The 24,194-nt window shown below is 36.3% G+C and overlaps 1 protein-coding gene and 1 pseudogene across 2 annotated transcripts; both read left to right on the forward strand.

Annotated features, from left to right (window-relative positions):
• The first annotated feature begins 12,278 nt into the window (after positions 1-12,278).
• Positions 12,279-15,704, forward strand: LOC308629899 (ranBP2-like and GRIP domain-containing protein 3; annotated as a pseudogene). Its single transcript has one exon. The product of its transcript is annotated as a ranBP2-like and GRIP domain-containing protein 3 (transcript).
• A 240-nt stretch (positions 15,705-15,944) lies between these two features.
• Positions 15,945-16,761, forward strand: LOC308629901 (E3 SUMO-protein ligase RanBP2-like; the record flags this gene model as incomplete). Its single annotated transcript, XM_081258227.1, has 1 exon — positions 15,945-16,761. The coding sequence occupies one exon, from the start codon at positions 15,945-15,947 to the stop codon at positions 16,737-16,739; it is 795 nt and encodes a 264-aa protein (XP_081114353.1). The 3' UTR covers positions 16,740-16,761.
• Positions 16,762-24,194: the final 7,433 nt, after the last annotated feature.

A 24,194-nucleotide genomic window follows, 5' to 3' on the forward strand; every position in this document is an offset into this window, starting at 1 on the left:
TGAATAAACATTTTTTCCAAATAAAACGTACAGATATATGGCTAATAGGTACATGAAAATGTGCTCAGTATCACTAATTATCAGGGAAATACAAATCAAAACCACATTGAGATACACCTCACACCTGTAAGGATGACTATTATCAAAAAGGCAAGAAATAACAAGTGTTGGCAAGAATGTGGAGAAAAGGAAACCATTGTGCACTGCTGGAGAAAATGTAAATTCGTTCAGTCACTATGGAAAACAGTATGGAGGTTCTTAAAAATTTAAAAATAAAAGTATTTATAATCCAACAGTTCCACTTCTGGTACTTATCTGAAGGAAACAAAAACATTAATTCAAAAAGATACATGCACCCCAGTATGCATAACAGGGTTGTCCACAATTGCTAAGACATGGAAGCAGCCTAGATGTCCATCAATGGATGAATAAAGAAATTATGGCATATATATATATATGTGTGTGTGTGTGTGTGTGTGTGTGTGTGTGTGTGTGTATAATTCAGTAATAAAAAAGAGAAGAAAATCTTGCCATTTGTGACAATGTGGATGGACCTTGAGGGCATTATGCTAAGTAAATTTAGTCAGAGAAAAACAAATACCATATGACCTCACTTACAAATGAAATCTGAAACAAACATACCAAAATAAAATATAAAACTGAACTCACAGATATAGGGAACATATTGGTGGCTACCAGAGGTAGAGGGTGGGGAGTAAGCAAAATCATTGAAGGTGGTCAAAAGGTACAAACTTCCAGTTATAAAATCAATAAATCCTGCAGATATAATGTACAGCATAGTGACGATAGCTAATAATACTGTACTGTATATTTGAAAGTTCTGAAGAGAGTTGTTCTCATCACAAGAAAAAATTCTGGAACCATGTAAAGTGATGGATTTCAACTAGACTTACTGTGATGATCATTTCACAATATGTGCGAATATCAAATTATTATTCATACACTTGAAACTAATAAAATACTATACATCAATTATATCTCAATACAAATTTTGGGGGATTGTGTAATGGGGCAACAAACCCCCAAATTTCAGTAGCTTATCACAACACAAATTTATTTCTCTGTCATGGAAAGTCCAATGGAGATGTTCCTTGCCTAAAGCTTTCCTTCAAGCAGAGACGGAGCCTTGGAGATTTGGGCTCATTTAATTTTGGGGGGCTGCCATCTTCAACAGATGGTCTTTGAGGTCACTATAGATCAAAAACAAACAAATAAAGAAACAAACCAAATGCCAAAAACAAACAAATAAAAACATACCCATGCAGAATACTGAAGAACAGGAACACATAACAGTCTCTTTTTCAGATTATGTTTAGTCATTATTTCTGCTAAGTATTTCAGAGATCAAAGCCATAAATTATTTGAAAGCAGAGATATATGATAGCTATTCAATATAGGTAAGTTCACCATTTTCCCTTGAAACATTAACATGAAAGATGCAACACTAAACTAATCTCAATGATGCCCCATTTGTCAGGTTAGCTCCATTCAGTTGACAGTCGTCAGCTGATAAACTAAATCAGGATCTCAAATTTTTTGACACAACACGGATTTTATGAAGGTAAAAGTTAAAGAAGCAGCTTATAGCCAGAAATATTGATCAGAAAGTTACTTGATAATTTCTGTAATAATATATTTTCCATAAATATAAGAAATAGAAGCAGGTTACAAATGAAGTAGAAAAATAGTCCTATATTGAAACTTTGGAATAATTCACACTTAAAAGGAAAATCTAAAAAACATTATTTTGGAATTAGATTTTTATAAATTTTTATTTATATACACTGTTCTCCTAAGAATTGAGACCTCCATACCTTTGTGTTAATAAATCATTTTACTTCCACTATCCTTTTAATATTTTAATATTTTATGACAGCATGGTTAGGCCCCATCTCCTGAGAGAAGCAAAATAGTGTAGAATCTTAGAGCACTGATTCTCTAACTAGACCATCTCTTTCATATCTAGGTGCTACAATGTCTTATCTTTGCAAATTTAGACATGTTATTTAGTCCTCCCTTGAATTGGGATGGAGTCACTACACAGCCCCAAACAATCCATTAACAATTATTCTCAGACCAGATAATTGGTACTGAAAGACTCTTAGATGGACGAATTAGGCATGGGATGGGATATGTTTCTTTTCTGTCTGTGCGTGACAAGACTGATAATCTTTTAACAGCTTCAAGCAAACCCACAGCCATCAGAGTCCGGAGGCTGACTTCAGGATTTGGGAAATCCCAGGAGGTAATTTCTGGGAATTTTCTAGTGGAGAAGGAGGGAAGTCTCAGACTCTAGTTCCTCTCTCTTGCCCTCTTCCTCCTTGGGCTCAATAGAAGCACTGGAGACCTTCTGCCAACTTCCTGAGCTCTACCTGAAGATGGCCACCCAGGACTGGTTGGGGACGAGGGCTAAACAGTGGTCACCAGCCACACCTAGGAGCCAGGGCCCAAAAGCCAGGCAAGCTCTGGCCACGGGGGCCACTTCTTACCTTCCCAGCTTGCAAGGGGGTCACTGTTTAATCTGTCAGTGCAGTACCTGTGCTCCTGTAGGTGGAAAGGTGAGTCCTCCACAATTCTTGGCTGGGGTCCTCCAGCCTGCTTTTTCTCTGCTGCTCCACCACTCTCTGCACCTTTTCTTATTTTGGTGAATCCCCCTTCCTCGAATTAAAGTCTCTTCTTGCCCCTTTGGGGCTACATGAAAAAAAAAAAAAAAAACTAAAGAGAGAATTACTCAAATTTCACAAATTATTGCCTACACTTTAAAAAACTACACTTGTTAACCCTTAGGATTGTAGACACTTACATAAGAGGGGTAAATGTACTTTTTTTTTTAACTCAAGCAATATTCAACTATCTGTTCAACTCCTAATCTTTGTGTATCAGGTGACATGTTTTTTCTTTCTAAGACCATCTGTTGACAAAAATTATTTTAATTAATTTAGTCATTTGTTAACTTTAGAATGCCATTTATTTTCAAGTAATCTTGATATATTATTTATGTCCTATACATTTTTTAAAAGTTTAAGAGCATAATTTGATACTGAGGTAAAATCATGCATATAAGTTGTAGGGGCTTTTTGTACATTTTCTCTTACAGAAAAAACATATGTTGACAGAAAACTTCATTCATTTACTTATGAATTTGTATTGATCTTTTGTGCTTTATATATAATAGGTAACATTTATTGAGGGCTTGATATTTGTTACAAATGTTTTCAGCACTTTAATGGGTTACTTCATTTTATTTTATGACAATTTTATCTGGTAAAATATTATTCCCCTTTACTTGGGAAGTGAGGCCCAAGGTCATATAGTTATAAAACAGACCGCACTCCCTCAGATGTTTCAGCCATGAATTATCTATGCTTACTGTAAGTCAGGAAAAACTAGGTAACTATTTACTGCCCCATAGTACAGAATAAAGTGGCAGAGGTTTAGGGTGTGGCATTGTAGTGCCTTACAGTTTAATTTTCTAACACAACTCTAAGTTTCTCCAAAGAGTTGTCCAGCTACATAAAATTCCCACTTGAACTTTCCTCAGGGAAGCTAATATGAGTGCTTTGTCTACATGGCTGTTTGTGTATGGCCCTGAGCTTTCTTGTATATCAGACATTTAGGAACAGCTGAAAAAATCAGGAGACAACTGGGATCCTTTGATAGGTGCTGATGATGAGAGAACCACTGCTAGAAGAGGCCATTACTCTTCACAGCAGCCCTACTGGGAACTAAAGAAGGCCTCTAGGAGTGAATACCAACAAGACTTAAGGACAGAAATAACTGCCATGTATGTAAGTGGGATGTACTATGGTTCTGATAATGTAAGGAGCCGACTTCAGTCTCTTCTGTTTCCAAACTGCAGGAACGAATCTGATATTAGATGCTGAGAACTTAGCTTTAATAAATGTAGTCTTTTAATGTGTTCTCATTTAACTACTTTTTCACTCCATGGTGGTGTATGCTGGGAGAGGGAATATGCTGGATAAGTAGAAAAATGGGAGTGGCAAACTGGAACATCTGTTGTTGTTGTTGTTTTTTAATTGTCTTACCCCAAAGTGAGGCCAGTCCTACTACTATATCTCCTCCGTCAAAATTAATATATGATATTGATCCTCACAATGTTATAATATATCAAGTGCAATTTATGAAAAGATGATAGAATGTCTTCTTTAGACTATTCATGTCATTTTATTTATTTATTTCATATGACATTCTTCATGTTTCACATTATTAGATAAACTTTAATCTAGTAGGTAATGAAAAACATTACCTTCCATGAGAATTTGATCTGATATGTTGGGAAGAACATTGAATATTGATTGGGAGATTAGTCATAGTAATTTGAATCTTAAAGTAGTGTAAAATATTTTTACATTATATTCATTTATTCATAAACTATACATTTATTGAGCACTTACTCTGTACCAGGCATTTTGGTAGATGATAACCAAAAGAAGAAATGTTTATGCCCTCAAAGAGCTTGCAGTTTATTAGAAAAAGCATGTTTAAACAGTTTCAGAATAATACAGCTAATATTAAAATAGAAATACTGTATGTACTAGACAGGTACCTAAATGAGAGGACACTCAATTCTTCCCTGGAGAGGAAAGGCTGAGAAAAATAATGCAGGGATGATGCAATACAACATATGATTTAAAATGCCAACTTTAAAAATTAGTTTATTTGTGTGGGTTTGTCCTTTAGAATATGAGAGATGTAAAGAAAATAGATCTATAAACCAAATATGATTAAAAATATCCAAAGTTCTTCTTGTGAGAGTATCTAAATCATGGTACTGAATTTAATGAAATAAGAAAATATGTTCAATTTGAAGGACTAATCTGTTCAAATTCATAAGGTTAAAAAATTTTAGGCACGATGGAAAGCTGTTTCATAATGGAGGAAAGTGGGAAAAAACTTTATTGATGTTATTCCATTGGCTTTTAATTTTCCATCGATTTTGTTAACGTATTAGCATTTAGTCCTATTTTTCCTCCTTTAATATTTTTTCTTTTAGTTGTTTAAAATGTTTTTCTATTTGATTTATTTACAGAATTTTGAGTATGTTAAACTTGAATACTATTTTCTGTATTTATCCTGTTTTAATTTTATAGAGATTCTTGACTATGTAGGCTAACATAACAAACAGTTTTTGAAGGTTCTTAACCATTATTTCTTGCAATAAAATTTCTGTTCTTTTTGTTTCTCTTTTCCTTCTAGGATTCCATTTACATGTATGTTTAACATTTTCACTGGTTCCCTTATTTAATTATTTTAATCACATTTTCCATCTTTTTGCCTCTCTGTGCTTCAGTCAACAATTTTCTTAGTATTTTCCAGTGCATTATTTTCTAGTTAACTAACCCTTTCTCCAGCCGTGTCTAATATGTTTTGAAACCCATGTATGGAATTGAGTGTGATGCTCCTTTCAGCTTCTAAAAATGTGTTGAAATCTTTTTGCCCACTGATAATATATAGATCTTGTCCTCTTTATGTATGTTTTACTTAAATAAAATTTTATCAAAATTTAAGTTCTATGATGACTCTTTTCCTTACGAAAAATATCCATTCATCACTGAAATAAATAGTAGTGTGTATCTAAAGCTTTAGAGTTATATTTTCATAGGTGACTTTGGGAACTGTTTTCAATAATATAGACAGCATCTCTGCATTCATTTGCATTTCTAAACTTTCCATTGTCTTTATTTCAATAATCAGAAGTTTTATTTAACATCAAAAGTTACATTGGAAATTGCTGAATAAATTTTAAAATCCTTTGTATTCTGTTTTATATTGTTGGTACCTAATAGGGAAAATATTCTTAATAAATTTTACTGTTATCTGGTAGTATAATGTTGGGAAGTACTACTTTGTGTATGAAATTAGGAAGTTTAATAATGTATATAAACAACACTCAATACGTTTTAAATAATAACTTGAATAGATATGTCCCATTTACTTTTAGGATTTCTTTCTTTACATTTTGATATATATGTATTGCATATATGCATAGCCAATACATATATAATGGATAGATAGATAGATAGATAAACAGATAGACAGTTCGATATAGATATACAGATATAGATATATATAGAGATATAGTGTTTATGGATAATGGGGCCCCTGGAAAAACTTTTTACTTTCTATTCTCTTAGTAAGGAGAATTTGCTATCATTGACTTATGCACTATTGTTCTGATTCAACCAAATTCTTTCCCACAATTTTATCCTATGAATTTATTTCAACTTGTCTCCAATTTGAAGAGTATATTTGAAATGACAGGGTAAAACGAAAATAAAATTTATTAATTAAAACAAAATATATAACTTTGCATTCCAATTCTCATTTTAATTCCATATAGTGATAGTAAAATAAAACCTAATTTAGATTGAAATCACATTCTCCCTCTCCATTTACCATATTTGGGTAAAAATTGTACAGATTAGTCTGTTGTATTTACTCTACATTGCTCCAGAACTCCAAGGAATTCTCTCTGGAAGGTGATTCAGAACTGAGTATACTTCTAATTAAAGAAATATATATATAAGAAGTTGTTTTATTTATTTTTTTTGTGCCTCACTAATTTTTAGGTGCTATAGAAAAATATGTCACTTCTCTTCACACCACAAAGAACTTACAATATAATTATGGAAATAAGACTAAGAAAGACAACAAAGTCAGGTAACTAATTCCAATAGAATTAGGTTCTAATCATTTTCATTGTGTTTTAATTGTACTTTGATATCGGAAGAGAAAAAGAGTAATACCAAGTCATATATTACAAATATTAAATAAGTTTGTGAATAGGTTATGGAATTTATACTTAGATCTTGCATTTCAAAAATCAGTGAAAATGATACTCTTCAGCAGGGCACAGTTGGGGATATTGTGCTTCTCAAAGCTTTACCTGTCCTACAAACAAAGCATGTGAGACATGAATTGGCTGAGATCATTTTCAAAGTTGGGAAAGTCATGGATCTAGTGACCATAAAACCCAGGTCATGAACTACCTTTTCAGAGAGTCCAGTCAGTTTGGAAACCACTCACATAACCAAAAATCAAGAAGACCTAGGTATCTCTTCAACACAGTGAAGGAGGATTGGAAGACAGAGCCAAAGGAAAAGAGTTATAAATTTGCTTTATGGAAAAAATATTCTAAATTTCATCACAAACTGTCTAATTTATCTTCTGGTATTTATGAGATAGCTAAAAATAAATGAAGTAAAGTTCTTGCTAAATATTTTCATAAAAAAAGACAGTGAAGAATTTTATAACCTCTGACTGTGTAGGAATGATATAAACCATAAAAATAAGACTAGAAGGGGACAGAAACTGGAAGATACAATAATTAGTCCAGTTTTCTCATATTTTATAATAAGTAATCATTTTATGATCCAGTATTATATCAAAGTGTTAAAAATATTAATACAAGAATGACTATATATTTAAAGATATTCAATAGACTTATTAAATAATACAATATAGTTGAAATCATGTAGTAGGCATTACAAGCACTTACTCATATCTTGCTCACTTCTCCTTCTTGTTACCAGCAGGAGTACTGTCTCCTTCTTAAGATTTACTTTATGGCAAGAAGGATATCAACAGAAATGACTGCTGTCACTTCTGGGCTGACACATTGAATTCCTGCTGCACACTCCTCCATGTTCCCCTCTCCTGCAGAGTGGACCAGAAGCATTATGTTGACAAGTAAGTGCCACAAGATTGAAGCAGCCTGCGATTCTGAGATGCCACATGGAGAATACCTGCTTTGGAGAGATGCCCAGACTATAGGGTACTTTTTGCAAGACATAAACTTTGTTGTGATAAGTCACTGAAATGTTGTGTTCCTTTTACTGCAGTATAACCTAGTCTTTTCTGATTGACACAAAATAAGCAGTGGTTGTGACATAGTAGAAGAGGAAGTCAATAGAGCTTGTCTAAAGATTTAGATAACTAAGAATATGGCTGAGAGTAATACCTATAAAGAAAACCTCTAGAAAATGTATAAACTTTCCAAATTATCAGGAAAAAAACCCCACAAACATGCATAAAAGGAAACACTGTTTACATAGTGAAATATTTTAAAAAGCAGTGGGATAAAATAATGACATAACTAACCAAACATATATATAATTTACATAAATCTAAATAGTCTTAACTCAACCATTTAAAGGAAAAAATTTTATTAGAACAAAACCTAGTAATATATTGTATACAAAAATATACACATTGCAAAATAACACAGAAAAGCCAAATATGGAGAAGGTGGATCTAACCAGCCAAGGAAAATGCAAATAAACAAAAATCCAAAAGTGGGATTAGCAATATTAAATCAGAAAAGAACAAAATTCAGGACAAGAAATAATTAACTGAAGAAAAATTTTAAAATAATACAATTTACAACAAAGATCAAAGAAAATATTCATTCATTAAATAAAACAGTAAGAGCCAAATCATCAGAAATCCAGAGAAAATGACAGAAATACATTTGTAACAGGAAACTAATTTTTCTTTTCAATTTTACATTAAATTAAATTTAAAACAAAAATAAACATGTAAACAGTATAAATATTATTAATATATACTTATAAATTTTAAGTTCTGTACTTTGATATAGAAAATATTCTTTTAAAAATGCTATTAACTTTGAAATTTTGTCATGTATAATGTCACAAAGCATTTCAATCAACTTTGGAGAGTCAAATTTTTATATACTATACCCTCTGATTTAATTTAAGAGAGCACAAAGTTATATGGGAAAATATAAAAAGTATAATGTCCCAAGCTTAAAAACTATATGTTTATGTGTGTGTCTATGTAAACATATATTTAACAACTTTATTAAGATGTATTTTAAATAACACAAAACTAATGCATTTCAAGTGTACAATTCAATGATTTTTTATTAACTTTATTGGCAGTTTCAATAATCACCATAAATAATCCTTAGAGTATTTTCACATCTCCCGAAAGGATTCCTCATGCCCATTTACAGTTCAGCCCTGTTCCCACCCAGATTCCCACTTCTAGTCCCCAGCACCCACTAATCTACTTTCTGTCTCTATAAAATTGCCTTCAGGACTGGACCTTCAAGATGGCAGAGGAGTAAGACATGGAGATCACCTTCCTCCCCACAAATACATCAGAAATACATCTATGCATGGAGCAACTCCTACAGAACACCTACTGAACTCTGGCAGAAGACCTCAGACTTCCCAAAAGGCAAGAAACTCCCCACATACCTGGGTAGGGCAAAAGAAAAAAGGAAAAACAGAGACAAAAGAATAGGGATGGGACATGCACCTTGGGGAGGGAGCTGTGAAGGAAGAAATTTTCCACACACTGTGCAGCCCCTTCACTGGCAGAGACAGTGGTGGATGTCATGGGGGGGAAGCATCGGAGCCACAGAGGAGAGCACAGCAATGGGTTACAGAGGGCAAAGTGAAGAGATTCCTGCACAAAGGATCAGTGCCAACCAGCACTCACCAGCCAGAGAGGCTTGTCTGCTCACCCAACGGGTCGGGTGGGGGCTGGGAGCTGAGGCTCAGGCTTCAGAGGAGGTCAGATCCCAGGGAGAGGACTAGGGTTGGCTGCATGAATACAGCCTGAAAGGGGCTAGTATGCTACAGCTAGCTGGGAGGGAGTCCAGGAAAAACTCTGGAACTGTCGAAGAGGCAAGAGAGCATTGTTTCAGGGTGCACAAGGAGAAGGGATTCAGAGCACCGCCTAAATGAGATCCAGAGACAGGCATCAATGGACACCAGAGACAGATGGGCATGAAATGCTAAGACTGATGCTGCAGCCACCAAGAAGCCTGTGTGAAAGCACAGGTCACTATCCACAACCCCCCTCCCAGGAGACTGTGCAGGCCACCACTGCCAGGGTCCCATGATCCAGAGACAATTTCCCAGGAGAACACACAGCACACTACAGATTGTTACAACGTCATGCTGGCCTCTGCTGCCGCAGGCTTGGCCCGCATTCCGTATCCCTCCCTCCCCGCACCCCCTGGCCTGAGTGAGCCAGAGCCCCCCTACATGCAGAGGTGGGGCGAAATCCAAAGTTGAACACCAGGAGATGTGCAAACAAAGAAGAGAAAGGGAAATCTCCCTCAGCAGCCTCAGCAACAGTGGGTTAAATCCCTACAATCAACTTGATGTAGCTTGCATCTGTGGAATACGTGAATAAATAAGGAATCATACCAAAATTGACGTGGTGGACTTTGGGAGCAACTGTAGACCTGGGGTTTGTTTTCTGCATCTAATTGGTTTCTGGTTTTATGTTTATCTTAGTTTAATATGTAGAGTTTATTATCATTGGTTGATTTGTTTATTGATTTGGTTGCTCTCTTCCTTTTTTAAAAAATTTTATATATAAAAATAAAAATTTATGAAATGAAATATGAAATGAAAATGAAAATACTTTATTCCTTTTTCTCTTTTTGTGAGTATGTATGTGTATGCTTCTTTGTGTGATTTTGTCTGTATAGCTTTGCTTTTACCATTTGTCTTAGCATTCTGTCTGTACGTTTTTTTTTTCTTTTTAAATTACACTGAATTTTTTAATTTTTAATAATTTATTGTTCATTTTAATATCTTTAATTTTCTTTTCTTTCTTTCTTTCTTTCTTTCTCTTTCTTTTTCTCTTTCTTTCTATCTCCTTTTTCTTCTGAGCCGTGTACTGAGATGGTCTTGGTGCTCCGGCCGGGAGTCAGGCCTGTGTCTCTGAGGTGGGAGAACCGAGTTCAGGCCGTTGGTCCACTGGAGACCTCATGGCCCCACTTAATATCAAATGGCAAAAGTTCCCCCAGAGATCTCCATCTCAACACTAAGACACAGCTCCACTCAACAACCAGCAAGCTCCAGTGGTGGACACCCTATGCCAAACAATTAGCAAGACAGGAACAAAACCCCATCCATCAACAGAGAGGCTGCCTAAAATCATAATAAGGTCATAGAAACCCCAAAACACACCATCAGACACAGTCCTGCCCATCAGAAAGACAAGATCCAGCCTCATCCACCAGAACACAGGCACAATTCCTCTCCACCAGGAAGCCTACATAACCCACTGAAACAACCTTACCCACTGGGAGCAGAAAACAAAAACAATGGGAACTACAAACCTGCAGCCTGTGAAAAGGAGACCCCAAACACAGTAAGTTAAGCAAAATGAGAAGACAAAGAAACACACAGCAGATGAAGGAGCAAGGTAAAAAGCCACCAGAACAAACAAATGAAGAGGAAATATACAGTCTACCTGAAAAATAATTCAGAGTAATGATAGTAAAGATGATTCAAAATCTTGGAAATAGAATGGAGAAAATACAAGAAACATTTAACAAGGACCTAGAAGAACTGAAGAGCAAAAAACCAATGATGAACAACACAAGAAATGAAATTAAAAGTTCGCTAGAAGGAATCAATAGCAGAATAACTGAGGCAGAATAAGTGACCTGGATAAGTGACCTGGAAGATAAAATAGTGGAAATAACAACTGCAGAGCAGAGTAAAGAAAAAAAAAAAAAAAACAATGAAAAGAATTGAAGAGAGTCTCAGAGATCTCTGGGACAACATTAAATGCACCAACATTTGAATTATAGTGGTCCCAGAAGAAGAAGAGAAAAAGAAAGGGACTGAGAAAATATTTGAAGAGATTATAGGTGAAAACTTCCCTAATATGGGAAAGGAAATAGTCAAGTACAGGAAGCACAGAGAGTCCCATAAAGGATAAATCCAAGGAAAAACACTCCAAGACACATATTAATCAAACTATCAACAGTTAAATACAAAGAAAAATATTAAAAGCAGCTAGGAAAAAAAAAAAAAAAAACATACAAGGAAATCCCCATAAGGATAAGAGCTGATCTTTCAGCACAAACTCTGCAAGCCAGAAGGGAGTGGAAGGACATATTTAAAGTGATGAAAGGGAAAAACCTACAACCAAGATTACTCTACACAGCAAGGATCTCATTCAGATTTGACAGAGAAATTAAAACTTTTACAGACAAGAAAAAGCTAAGAGAATTCAGCACCATCAAACCAGCTTTACAACAAATGCTAAAGGAACTTCTCTAGGAAGGAAGCACCAAAGAAGGAAAAGGCCTACAATAACAAATCCAAAACAATTAAGAAAATGGTAATAAGAACCTACATATCGATAACTACCTTAAATGTAAATGGAGCAGGCGCGTCGGCCTCTCGCCAGCGACGGCGCTGCGTCACAGAGCTTTGGGCGCCGCGTTCCCCAGACTGCAGCCGTTGCGGCCTAGGCACTGGCATCTCGCGCGCGAACCCTGGTCGGCGGCGCTATGAGGCTCAACAAGGCCGATGTGGAGCGGTATATCGCCTCGGTGCAGGGCTCCACCCCGTCTCCCCGGGAGAAATCAATGAAAGGATTCTATTTTGCAAAACTGTATTACGAAGCTAAGGAATATGATCTTGCTAAAAATATATATATCTACATACATTAACGTGCAAGAAAGGGATCCCAAAGCTCACAGATTTCTCGGCCTTCTTTATGAAGTGGAGGAAACCATAGAGAAAGCAGTTGAATATTATAAGCGTTCAGTGGAATTAAACCCAACACAAAAAGATCTTGTGTTGAAGATTGCAGAATTGCTCTGTAAAAATGATGTTAGTGATGGAAGAGCTAAATACTGGGTTGAAAGAGCAGGTAAACTTTTTCCAGGAAGTCCTGCAATTTATAAACTAAAGGAACAGCTTTTAGATTGTAAAGGTGAAGATGGATGGAATAAACTTTTCGACTTGATTCAGTCAGAACTTTATGCAAGACCTGATGATGTCCACATGAACATCGGACTAGTAGAGCTGTATCGCTCAAACAATAGACTGAAGGATGTTGTGGCCCACTGCCACCAGGCAGAGAGAAACATAGCCTTGCGTTCAAGTTTAGAGTGGAATTCCTGTGTTGTACAGACCCTTAAGGAATATCTGGAATCTTCACAGTGTTTGGAGTCTGATAAAAGTAACTGGCGAGCAACCAATCAGGACTTACTTCTAGCCTACGCTAACCTTATGCTTCTCACGCTGTCCACAAGAGATGTGCACGAGAGCAGGGAATTGTTGGAGAGTTTTGATAGTGCTCTTCAGTCTGTGAAATCTTGTGTGAGTGGAAATGATGAACTCTCAGCTACTTTCTTCGAAGTGAGGGGACATTTCTACATGCATGCTGGTTCTCTGCTTTTGAAGATGGGTCAGCATAGTGACGTGCAGTGGTGAGTGCTCTCTGAGCTGGCTGCGTTGTGCTATCTCATAGCCTTTCAGGTTCCAAGACCAAAGATTAAATTTATAAAAGGAGAAGCTGGACAAAATCTACTGGAAATGATGGCCTGTGATCGCCTGAGCCAATCAGGGCATATGCTGCTAAACTTAAGTCGTGACAAGCAAGACTTTTTAAAAGAGGTTGTAGAATCCTTTGCCAATGAAAGTGGGCAGTCTGCTGTATATGATGCTCTGTTTTCTAGTCAGTCACCTAAGGATAGATCTTTCCTTGGTAATGATGATATTGGAAACCTTGATGTACAAGCACCAGGTCCTGAGGATTTGGCTCAATATGATGTTGGTGCCATTCGAGCACACAGTGGTAGTCTTCAGCACCTCACCTGGCTTGGCTTACAATGGAATTCATTGCCCGCCTTACCTGTGATTCGAAAATGGCTAAAACAGCTTTTACATCATTTGCCCCAGGAAACCTCAAGACTTGAAACAAATGCACCTGAATCAATATGTATTTTAGATCTTGAAGTATTTCTACTTGGAGTAATATATACCAGCCACTTACAATTAAAGGAGAAGTGTAATTCTCACTACAGCTTCTATCAGCCTCTGTGCTTGCCACTTCCTGTGTGTAAACAGCTTTGCACAGAAAGACAGAAATCTTGGTGGGATGCAGTTTGTAATCTAATCCACAGAAAAGCAATACCTGGAACCTCCGCAAAATTGCGACTTATAGTTCAGCATGACATAAACACTCTAAGGGGCCAGGAAAAACATGGCTTTCAGCCTGCTCTACTTGTGCACAGGGCAAAGTGCCTTCAGAAAATGGACAGTGGTCTTAATTATTTTTATGATCAATGAGAATACACAGGCAGAAGTGTTAATTACTGGAAGAAGGTTTTGCCATTGTTGAAGATACTTAAAAAGAAGAGCAGTATCCCTGAACCCATTGACCCTCTGTTTAAACATTTTCATAGTGCAGACATTCAGGCATCTGAAATGGGTGAATATGAAGAGGAAGCACACATAACATGTGCTATATTGGGTGCAGTTAATGGAAATATAGACGATGCTGTGGCTGCTTTTGAATCTATTAATAATGTCGTTTCTTACTGGAATCTCGCACTGATTTTTCACAGAAAAGCAGAAGACATTGAAAATGATGCGCTTTCTTCTGAAGAACGAGAAGAATGCAAAAATTACCTGAGAAAGACCAGAGACTACCTGATAAAGATTTTAGATGACAATGATTCAGATCTGTCAGTGGTTAAGAAATTGCCTGTGCCCCTGGAATCTGTAAAAGAGATGCTTAATTTAGTCATGCAGGAGCTCGATGACTTCAGTGAAGGAGGACCTCTTTATAGAAATGGTTCTTTGTGAAATGCAGATTCAGAAATAAAACATTCTACACAGTCTCCCACCAAATACTCTCTCTCACCAAATAAAAGTTACAAGTATTACAAGTTACAAGTATTCTCCCAAAACACCACCTCCATGGGCAGAAGATCAAAATTCTTTATTGAAAATGATCTGCCAACAAGTAGAGGCCATTAAGAAAGAAATGCAGGAGTTGAAACTAAATAGTTCCCTCATCGTTGGCCTACAGAGAATTATGGACCAGATTCAGTGCCTGATGGATATCAGGGGTCACAGAATTTTCATGGGGCCCCACTAACAGTGGAAGAGAAGAAAAAGCCTGAAGATCTTCCCTCAGATGACGATGTTCTCATTGTGTATGAGCTAACCCCGACCCCTGAGCAAAAAGCTCTTGCAAGCAAACTTCAGCTTCCTCCCACTTTCTTCTGTTATAAGAGCAGGCCAGACTACATCAGCGAAGAGGAGGAGGATGATGATTTTGACACAGCTATCAAGAAGCTTAATGGAAAACTATATTTGGATGACTCAGAAAAATGTAGACCATTAGAAGAAAATCTAACAGATAATGAGAAAGAATGTATTATTGTTTGGGAAAAGAAACCAACAGTTGAAGAAAAGGCAAAAGCAGATACGTTAAAGCTTCCACCTACATTTTTTTGTGGAGTCTGCAGTGCCACTGATGAGGACAATGGAAGTGGGGAAGACTTCCAATTGGAGCTTCACAAAGTTCAGGAAGCTCAAAAATCCCAGAATGAGGACATAACTAGCATGGCTGACAGTGTGTGTACAGATGACAGTAAAGTGACTGTACCATTTTTGTGTAAATCTGAAGAACCAGAGTTTACTACCAGATCTATTAGTTCACCACCTATTTCTTCTGAAACTGTCGATAAACCTGTGGATTTATCTACTAGAAAGGAAAATGATGCAGATTCTACAAGCCAAGTGGAAAGCAAAACAGTTTCATTTGGATTTGGAAGTAGCACAGGGCTGTCATTTGCAGACTTGACTTCCAGTAATTCTGGGGATTTTGCTTTTGGGTCCAAAGATAAAAATTTCCACTGAGCAAATACTGGAGCAGCTGTGTTCGGAGCACAGTCAGCCAGTAAAGTTGGCGAAGATGAAGATGGTAGTGATGAAGAGGTAGTTCATAATGAAGATATCCATTTTGAACCAATAGTGTCATTACCAGAGGTAGAAGTAAAATCTGGAGAAGAAGATGAAGAAATTTTATTTAAAGAGAGAGCCAAACTTTACAGGTGGGATCGAGAGGCCAGTCCGTGGAAGGAGCGTGGGGTTGGAGACATGAAGATCCTCTGGCACACGATGAATAATTACTACCGGGTCCTGATGAGAAGAGACCAGGTGCTCAAAGTGTGTGCAAACCACGTCATCACCAAAACAATGGGACTGAAACCCTTGAATGTTTCCAACAATGCTTTAGTTTGGACTGCCTCAGATTATGCTGATGGAGAAGCCAAAGTGGAACAGCTTGCAGTGAGATTTAAAACTAAAGAAATGACTGACTGTTTTAAGAAAAAGTTTGAAGAATGTCAACAGAATTTATTGAAACTCCAGGAAGAACAGGTATCACCGAGAGCAAAGGAGACAAATCCTGTGGTGTTTTTTGATGTTTGTGCAGATGATGAGCCTCTGGGATGTATAACCATGGAATTATTTTCAAACATTGTTCCTCAAACTGCTGAGAACTTCAGAGCACTGTGCACTGGAGAGAAGGGCTTTGGTTTCAAGAACTCCGTTTTTCACAGAGTGATTCCAGATTTTGTTTGCCAAGGGGGAGATATCACCAAACACGATGGAACAGGAGGATGGTCCATTTATGGAGATAAATTTGAAGATGAAAATTTTGATGTGAAACATACCAGTCCTGGCTTACTATCCATGGCCAATCGAGACCAGGATACCAATAATTCTCAATTTTTCATAACACTGAAAAAAGCAGAGCATTTGGACTTTAAGCATGTAGTATTTGGGTTTGTTAAAGATGGTATGGATACTGTGAAAAAGATTGAATCCTTTGGTTCTCCTAAAGGGTCTGTTAGTCGAAGAATTATTATCACAGAATGTGGACAGATATAAAATCAATATTTTTCATAGTAGATTTTACCTGTATAAACAGTTGAATTGAAGCCTGGTTGTTAAGACAACATGGTAATTATGTTCAGCTTTTGAAAATGGACATTTCCAATGTATAAATATGAAATTGCAGCTTATAGCTGTTGTCACTTTTTCATGTGTTATAACTGACCTTGCATGGTGTGAAATAAAAGTTCAAACACTGAAAAAAAAATGTAAATGGATTAATTGCTCCAACCAAAAGACATAGACTGGCTGAATGGATACAAAAAGAAGACCTGTACATATGCTGTCTACAAGCGACCCACTTCACCTAGGGACACAAAGAGACTGAAAGTGAAGTGATGGAAAAAGATATTCCTTGCAAATGGAAATCAAAATAAAGCTGGAGTAGAAATTCTCATATCAGACAAAATGGAGTTTAAAATAAAGAGTATTAGACACTACATAATGATCAAGGGGTCAATCAAAGAGAGAGATATAGCAATTGTAAATATATATGCACCCAACATAGCAGCACCTCAGTATATAAGCCAAAGGGTAACAGCCATAAAACGGGAAATCAACAATAACAGAATCATAGTAAGGGACTTTAACACCCCACTTTCACCAATGGAGAGAACATCCAAAATGAAAATAAATTAGGAAACACAAGCTTTAAATGACACATTAAACAAGATGGACTTAATTGATATTTATAGGACATTCCATCCAAAAACAACAGAATACACTTTCTTCTGAAGTGCTCATGGAACATTCTCCAGGCTAGATCATATATTGGGTCACAAATCAAGACTTGATAAATTTAAGAAAATTGAAATTGTACCAAGTATCTTTTCTGACCACAACACTATGAGACTAGATATCAATTACAGGAAAAAATCTGTAAAAAATGCAAACACATGGAGACTAAAAAATACACTACTAAATAACCAAGAGATCACTGAAGAAATCAAAGAGGAAATCAAAAAATACCTAAAAAAAAATGACAATGAAAACACGATGACCCAAAACCTATGGGATGGAGCAAAAGCAGTTTTAAGAGGGAAGTTTATAGCAGTACAATCCTACCTCAAGAAACAAGAAACATCTCAAATAAATAATCAAACCTTACACCTAAAGCAGTTAGAGAAAGAAGAACAAAAAATCCCCAAATTTAGTAGAAGGAAAGAAATCATAAAGATCAGATCAGAAATAAAAGAAAAAGAAATGAAGGCAAGGATAGCAAAGATCAATAAAACTAAAAGCTGGTTCTTTTAGAAGATAAACAAAATTGATAAACTGTTAGTCAGACACATCAGTAAAAAAAGGGATGACTCAAATCAATAGAATTAGAAATGAAAAAGATGTAACAAGTGACCCTGCAGAAATACAAAGGATCATGAGAGGTTACTACAAGAAACTATATGCCAATAAAATGTACAACCTGGAAGAAATGGACAAATTCTTAGAAAAGCACAACCTTCTGAGACGGAACCAGGAAGACATAGAAAATATAAACAGACCAATCATAAGAACTGAAATTCAGACTGTGATTAAAAATCTTCCAACAGGGGCTTCCCTGGTGGCACAATGGTTGAGAGTCTGCCTGCCAATGCAGGGGACATGGGTTCATGCCCCAGTCCAGGAAGATCCCACATGCTGCGGAGTGGCTGGGCCCATGAGCCATGGCTGCTAAGCCTGCATGTCCGGAGCCTGTGCTCCTCAAGGGAGAGGCCACAACAGTGACAGGCCCGCATACAGCAAAAAAAAAAAAAAAAAAAAAAAAATCCAACAAACGAAAGCCCAGGACCAGATGGCTTCACAGGCAAATTCTATCAAACATTTAGAGAAGAGCTAACATCTATCCTTCTCAAACTCTTCCAAAATATAGCAGAAGGAGGAACAGTCCCAAACTCATTCTATGAGGCCACCATCACCCTGATACCACAACCAGACAAAGATGTAACAAAGAAAGAAAACTGCAGGCCAACATCACTGATGAACATAGATGCAAAAATCCTCAACAAAATACTCACTAACAGAATCCAGTAGCACATTAAAAAGATCATACACCATGATCAAGTGAGGTTTAGTACAGGAATGCAAGGATTCTTCAATATATGCAAATCAGTCAATGTGATACACCATATTAACAAACTGAAGGAGAAAAAAACATATGATCATGTCAAAAGATGCAGAAAAATTATTGACAATATTCAACACTGTTTTATGATAGAAAAGCCTACAGAAAGTAGGAATGGAGAGAACTTACCTGAACATAATAAAGGTCTTATATGAGAAACCCACAGCCAACATCGTTCTCAATCGTGAAAAACTGAAACCATTTCCTCTAAGATCAGGAACAAGACAATGTTTTCCACTCCCACCACTATTATTCAACACAGTTTTGGAAGTTTTAGCCAAAGCAATCAGAGAAGAAAAAGAAACTAAAGGAAGCCAAATTAGTAAAGAAGAAGTAAAGCTGTCACTGTTTTCAGATGACATGATACTATACACAGAGAATCCTAAAGAAGCTACCAGAAATCTAGTAGAGCTAATCAATGAATTTGGTAAAGTAGCAGGATACAAAATTAATACACAGTAATCTCTTGCCTTCTTATATACTAATGATGCAAATCTGAAAGAGAAATTAAGGAACCACTCCCATTTACCACTTCAACAAAAAATAAAATAAAATACCTAGGAATAAACCTACTTAAGGAGACAAAAGACCTGTATGCAGAAAACTATAAGACACTGATGAAAGAAATTAAAGATGATACAAACAGATGGAGAAACAGATATACTATGTTCTTGGATTGGAAGAATCAACATTGTGAAGATGACTATACTACCCAAAGCAATCTACAGATTCAATGCCACTCTTATCAAACTACCAATGGCAATTTTCACAGAATTAGAACAAAATTTTTCACAATTTGTATGGAAACACGAAAGACCCTAAATAGCCAAAGCAATCTTGAGAAAGAAAAACTGAGCAGGAGGAATCAAGCTCCTGGAATTCAGACTATACTACAAAGCTATGGTATTAAAACAGTATGGTACTGGCACAAAAACAGAAATATACATCAATGAAATAGGATAGACATCCCAGAGATAAACCCATGTACATATGGTCACCTTGTTTTTGATAAGGCGGCAAGAATATACAGTGGAGAAAAGACAGTTGCTTCAATAAGCGGTGCTGGGAAAACTGGACAGCTACATGTGTAAGAATGAAATTAGAGCATTCCTTAGCACCATACACCAAAATAAACTCAAAATGGATTAAAGGCCTAAATGTAAGCCAGATACTATAAAACTCTTAGAGGAAAACATAGGCAGAACACTCTATGACATAAATCACAGCAATATCCTTTTTGACCCACCTCTTAGAGAAATGTAAATAAAGACAAAAATAAACAAATGGGAGCTAAAGACACTTAAAAGCTTTTGCATAGCAAAGGAAACCATAAACAAGAGAAAAAGACAACCCTCAGAATGGGAGAAAATATTTGCAAATGAAGCAACTGACAAAGGACTAATCTCCAAAATTTACAAGCAACTCATGTAGCTCAACATCAAAAAAATAAACAACCCAAACCAAAAATGGGCAGAAGACCTAAACAGACATTTCTCCAAAGAAGATATACAGATTGCCAACAAACACATGAAAGGATGCTCAATATCACCAATCATTAGAGAAATACAAATCAAAACTACAATGAGATATCACCTCTCACTGGTAAGAATGGTCATCATTAAAATCTACAAACAAATGCTGGAGAGGTTATGGAGAAAAGGAAACCCTTTTGCACTATTGGTGGGAATGTAAATTGATGCAGCCACTTTGGAGAATTGTACGGAGGTTGCTTAAAAAACAAAAAATAAAACTACCATACAACCCAGCAATCCCACTACTGGGCATATATCCTGAGAAAACCATAATTCAAAAAGAGTCATGTACCACAATGTTCACTGCAGCTCTATTTACAATAGCCAGGGCATGGAAGCAACCTAAGTGTCCATCAACAGATCAATGAATAAAGAAGATGTGGCATATATATATATATATATATATATATATATATATATATATAAAATGGAATATTACTGAGAAATGAAATTGAGTTATTTGTAGTGAGGTGGATGGACCTAGATTCTATCATACAGAGTGAAGTAAGTCAGAAGGAGAAAAACAAATACCGTATGCTAACCTATATATAAGGAATCTCAAAAAATAAAAAAAATAAAAAATAATAATGGTTCTGAAGAGCCTAGGGGAAGGACAGGAATAAAGGCCCAGATGTAGAGAATGGACTTGAGGACACAGGTAGTGGGAATGGTAAGCTGGGACGAAGTGAGAGAGTGGCCTAGACATATATACACTACCAAATGTAAAATAACTAGTGGGATGCAGCCACATAGCACAGGGAGATCAGCTGGATGCTTTGTGACCACCCAGAGGGGTGGGATAAGGAGGGTGGGATGGGGGTGATATGGGGATATATGTATATGTATAGCTGATTCATTTTGTTATACAGCAGAAGCTAACGTAACCAATGTAGGCAATTATATTGCAATAAAGATGTTAAAAAAATTGCCTTAGTTGGAAATTTTATGTACCTGTAACCATATGACATGTTGTCTCTTGTGTCTAGCTTCTTAAACTTAGAATAATGTTTTCTGAAGTTAATCCAGGACATAGCCTGGCCAGGAATTCCTTCCTTTTTATTACTGAGTAGTATTCTATTGTATAGATATACAACACTTTGTCTGTTCACTTATCAATTGATGGACATTTAAGTTCTTTCCACTTTTTGGCTATTGTGAATAACGCTGCTATGGACATTCATGTGCAAGTCTTTTTGTGGACATGCATTTTCATATAACCTGGGTATAGACCTACAAGTGTTGGGTTCTACAGTATTTTATGTTTAACTTTTGGAGAAACTTCTAAACTGTTTTCCAAAGTAGGTGTACCATCTCACATTCTCCCAGAAATGTATGATATTTTTCCACATTTTACACATTGTCACCACTGTTTGTTATTGTTAGTCTTATTTTGGATAGCTGATCTAGTGGATATGAAATTGTATCTTGTAGTTTTAATTTATATTTCTCTAATGATGGACTTGTTATGTACTTATTAGCTCTGATGTGTATTTTTTTTTCAAGGCCTCCAAGGTATTAGCTTAATCCTGATACTATCTACCAGGAGATAGAATCAGATAGCACAGGTTAAGGGTTCAGTACTACAAGATAGCCCCATCCCCACACACACACACTTCGGAGGCCAAACACAAGTCCAGGTTGCTACCTGTGCTTCCAACCAAACAGCTATAAGTAGGAGGGTCACACAACCACCTGCTTGGGTTCTATTAATCTTCTAGAGTGGACTACATAATTTAGAGAAACATTTTATATCCTTTTATTTTATAAAAGGATATAACTTAGGAACCAGTAGATGAAAGAGATGCATAACGCAAGGTATGGTGAAAGGATGCCGTGCTTCTATGCTTTCTGGGTGCACCACTTTCCTCATATCTCCATGTATTCACTGGAAGCTCTCAAAATCCCATCCTTTTTGGTTTTTATGATGACTTCATTACCTAGGTATGGTTGCTTAAATCATTGGCCATTGGTGATTGGACTCAATTTCCAGACGTTTTCCCCTTCCTAGAGGTGAGGGTGTGGTGGGATGGGATTGAAAGTCCAAACCACTAATTACAAAGTGGGTTTCCCTGGCAACCAGACCCCATCCTCAAGGTACCTAAGGGCTTTCCAAAAGTCACCTCATTAACATTAATAGACCTAATAAATAAACAAGTGAACTATTTGGGGGGGAAATTAAGATAATATAAAACATAACTTTCTAAACCAAACAGGGAAAATTGATATCACACAAATACATGACATACACACTGATAATAGAAATAATCACAGATATAGGGGATGTTATCTAAATCATGAGAGACTAATTTTCTCCATTCTATGTAAGCACATTTAGAAACTTGAATTTTATATATATATATATATATATATATATATATATATATATATATATATATATATATATATATATATATATAATTTTTTAGGAAAATGTAAACTGCCACTAACAATCACAGAACAGATAGATAATTTGAACAGATAAATACCACCTAAGAAACAGATTTGTCAAAGAGCTATGCTCAAAAAGTGGACTGTATCCTAGAGCAGTTTGTTAAGAAACAGTTAATTCCAAAGCTATATAAAATCCTTTGAAGCACAGAAAAAAGAAGAGAGTTTCCAAATTTTTTTAATGAAATCGGCAAAATATTGACACCAAATAGTGATTAAAGATATAGTCCAAAAGATGTAGTCCATCAGCTACATAGCCCCCTGCCCCTCTAAAAAAATGAAGAAAAATAAAGAGAACTCCAAACTAATCTCACTCATGACACCAGTTTACAAAACATTAAATAAAACCTACCAAACATTACCCAGAAGCATACCAATCAAGACTGAGTCTTATTCCATGTATGCACCTATTCTGCTATTTCCCTGAGCCTGACTGCTCTAGTACAAACATATATAGCATTATAGCATTTGAATAACATTTGGTGACATTTGACATTTGTTTCACTGGTGGTCAAAGTGCCTAATGCCCAGGTGGTAACTCCTAGGTGACTTGAATCATTGTTAGTCTTTAGTAAATGACTTCATGGTTGGGCTTCCCTGGTGGCGCAGTGGTTGAGGGTCCGGCTGCCGATGCAGGGGACACGGGTTCGTGCCCCGGTCTGGGAAGATCCCACGTGCTGCAGAGCGGCTGGGCCCGTGAGCAATGGCCGCTGAGCCTGCGCGTCCGGAGCCTGTGCTCTGCAACGGGAGGGGCCACAGCAGTGAGAGGCCCGCTTACCGCAAAAACAAACAAACAAACAAAAAAAAACAAATGACTTCATGGTTAATGGCTTATTCTCCAATTTTTCTTTCAAGTCTCAGGAATGTTCAGTACTATAGTTTCCTTTGCATTCTATCCTACGTTTCATCTCAGCTTTGTTTTGTGTTTGTGTGAAAGGGCAGAGGTTTCCCTGGACCAGAATTAATTGTTAGGTCTTTCAGTTCTACACTATTTACTTTTGTATGCAATTTGTTTAACTAATTGGATATATAGTGGTAGTTTGGCATTAAATGCAATGTATACATTGGTAGTTTTGCTTTCAAGATAAACTCAAATGAAACACCAATGTAATACTTAAATGTAACATTTTTCAAATTTTAAGAATGAACAAACCAAAAAAACTGATTCAGTTAGTAGTCAAATTGAGCAGAAGATATATTAAAACTAATACATGTAGAGTAGAGATCTAACAACTTTCTCTCATCTCTCTCTTTTTCCCTCTCTTATCTTAATCTGTCTATTACGTTTATCCATCTCTCTTTCAATAGGGCTATTATCTAACCATTTCCTTAAAATTCCTTAAAATTCTACTC

This window comes from Mesoplodon bidens (genome assembly GCF_964165515.1).
Source record: "Mesoplodon bidens genome assembly, chromosome: 16".
Lineage (NCBI taxonomy): Eukaryota > Metazoa > Chordata > Mammalia > Artiodactyla > Ziphiidae > Mesoplodon > Mesoplodon bidens.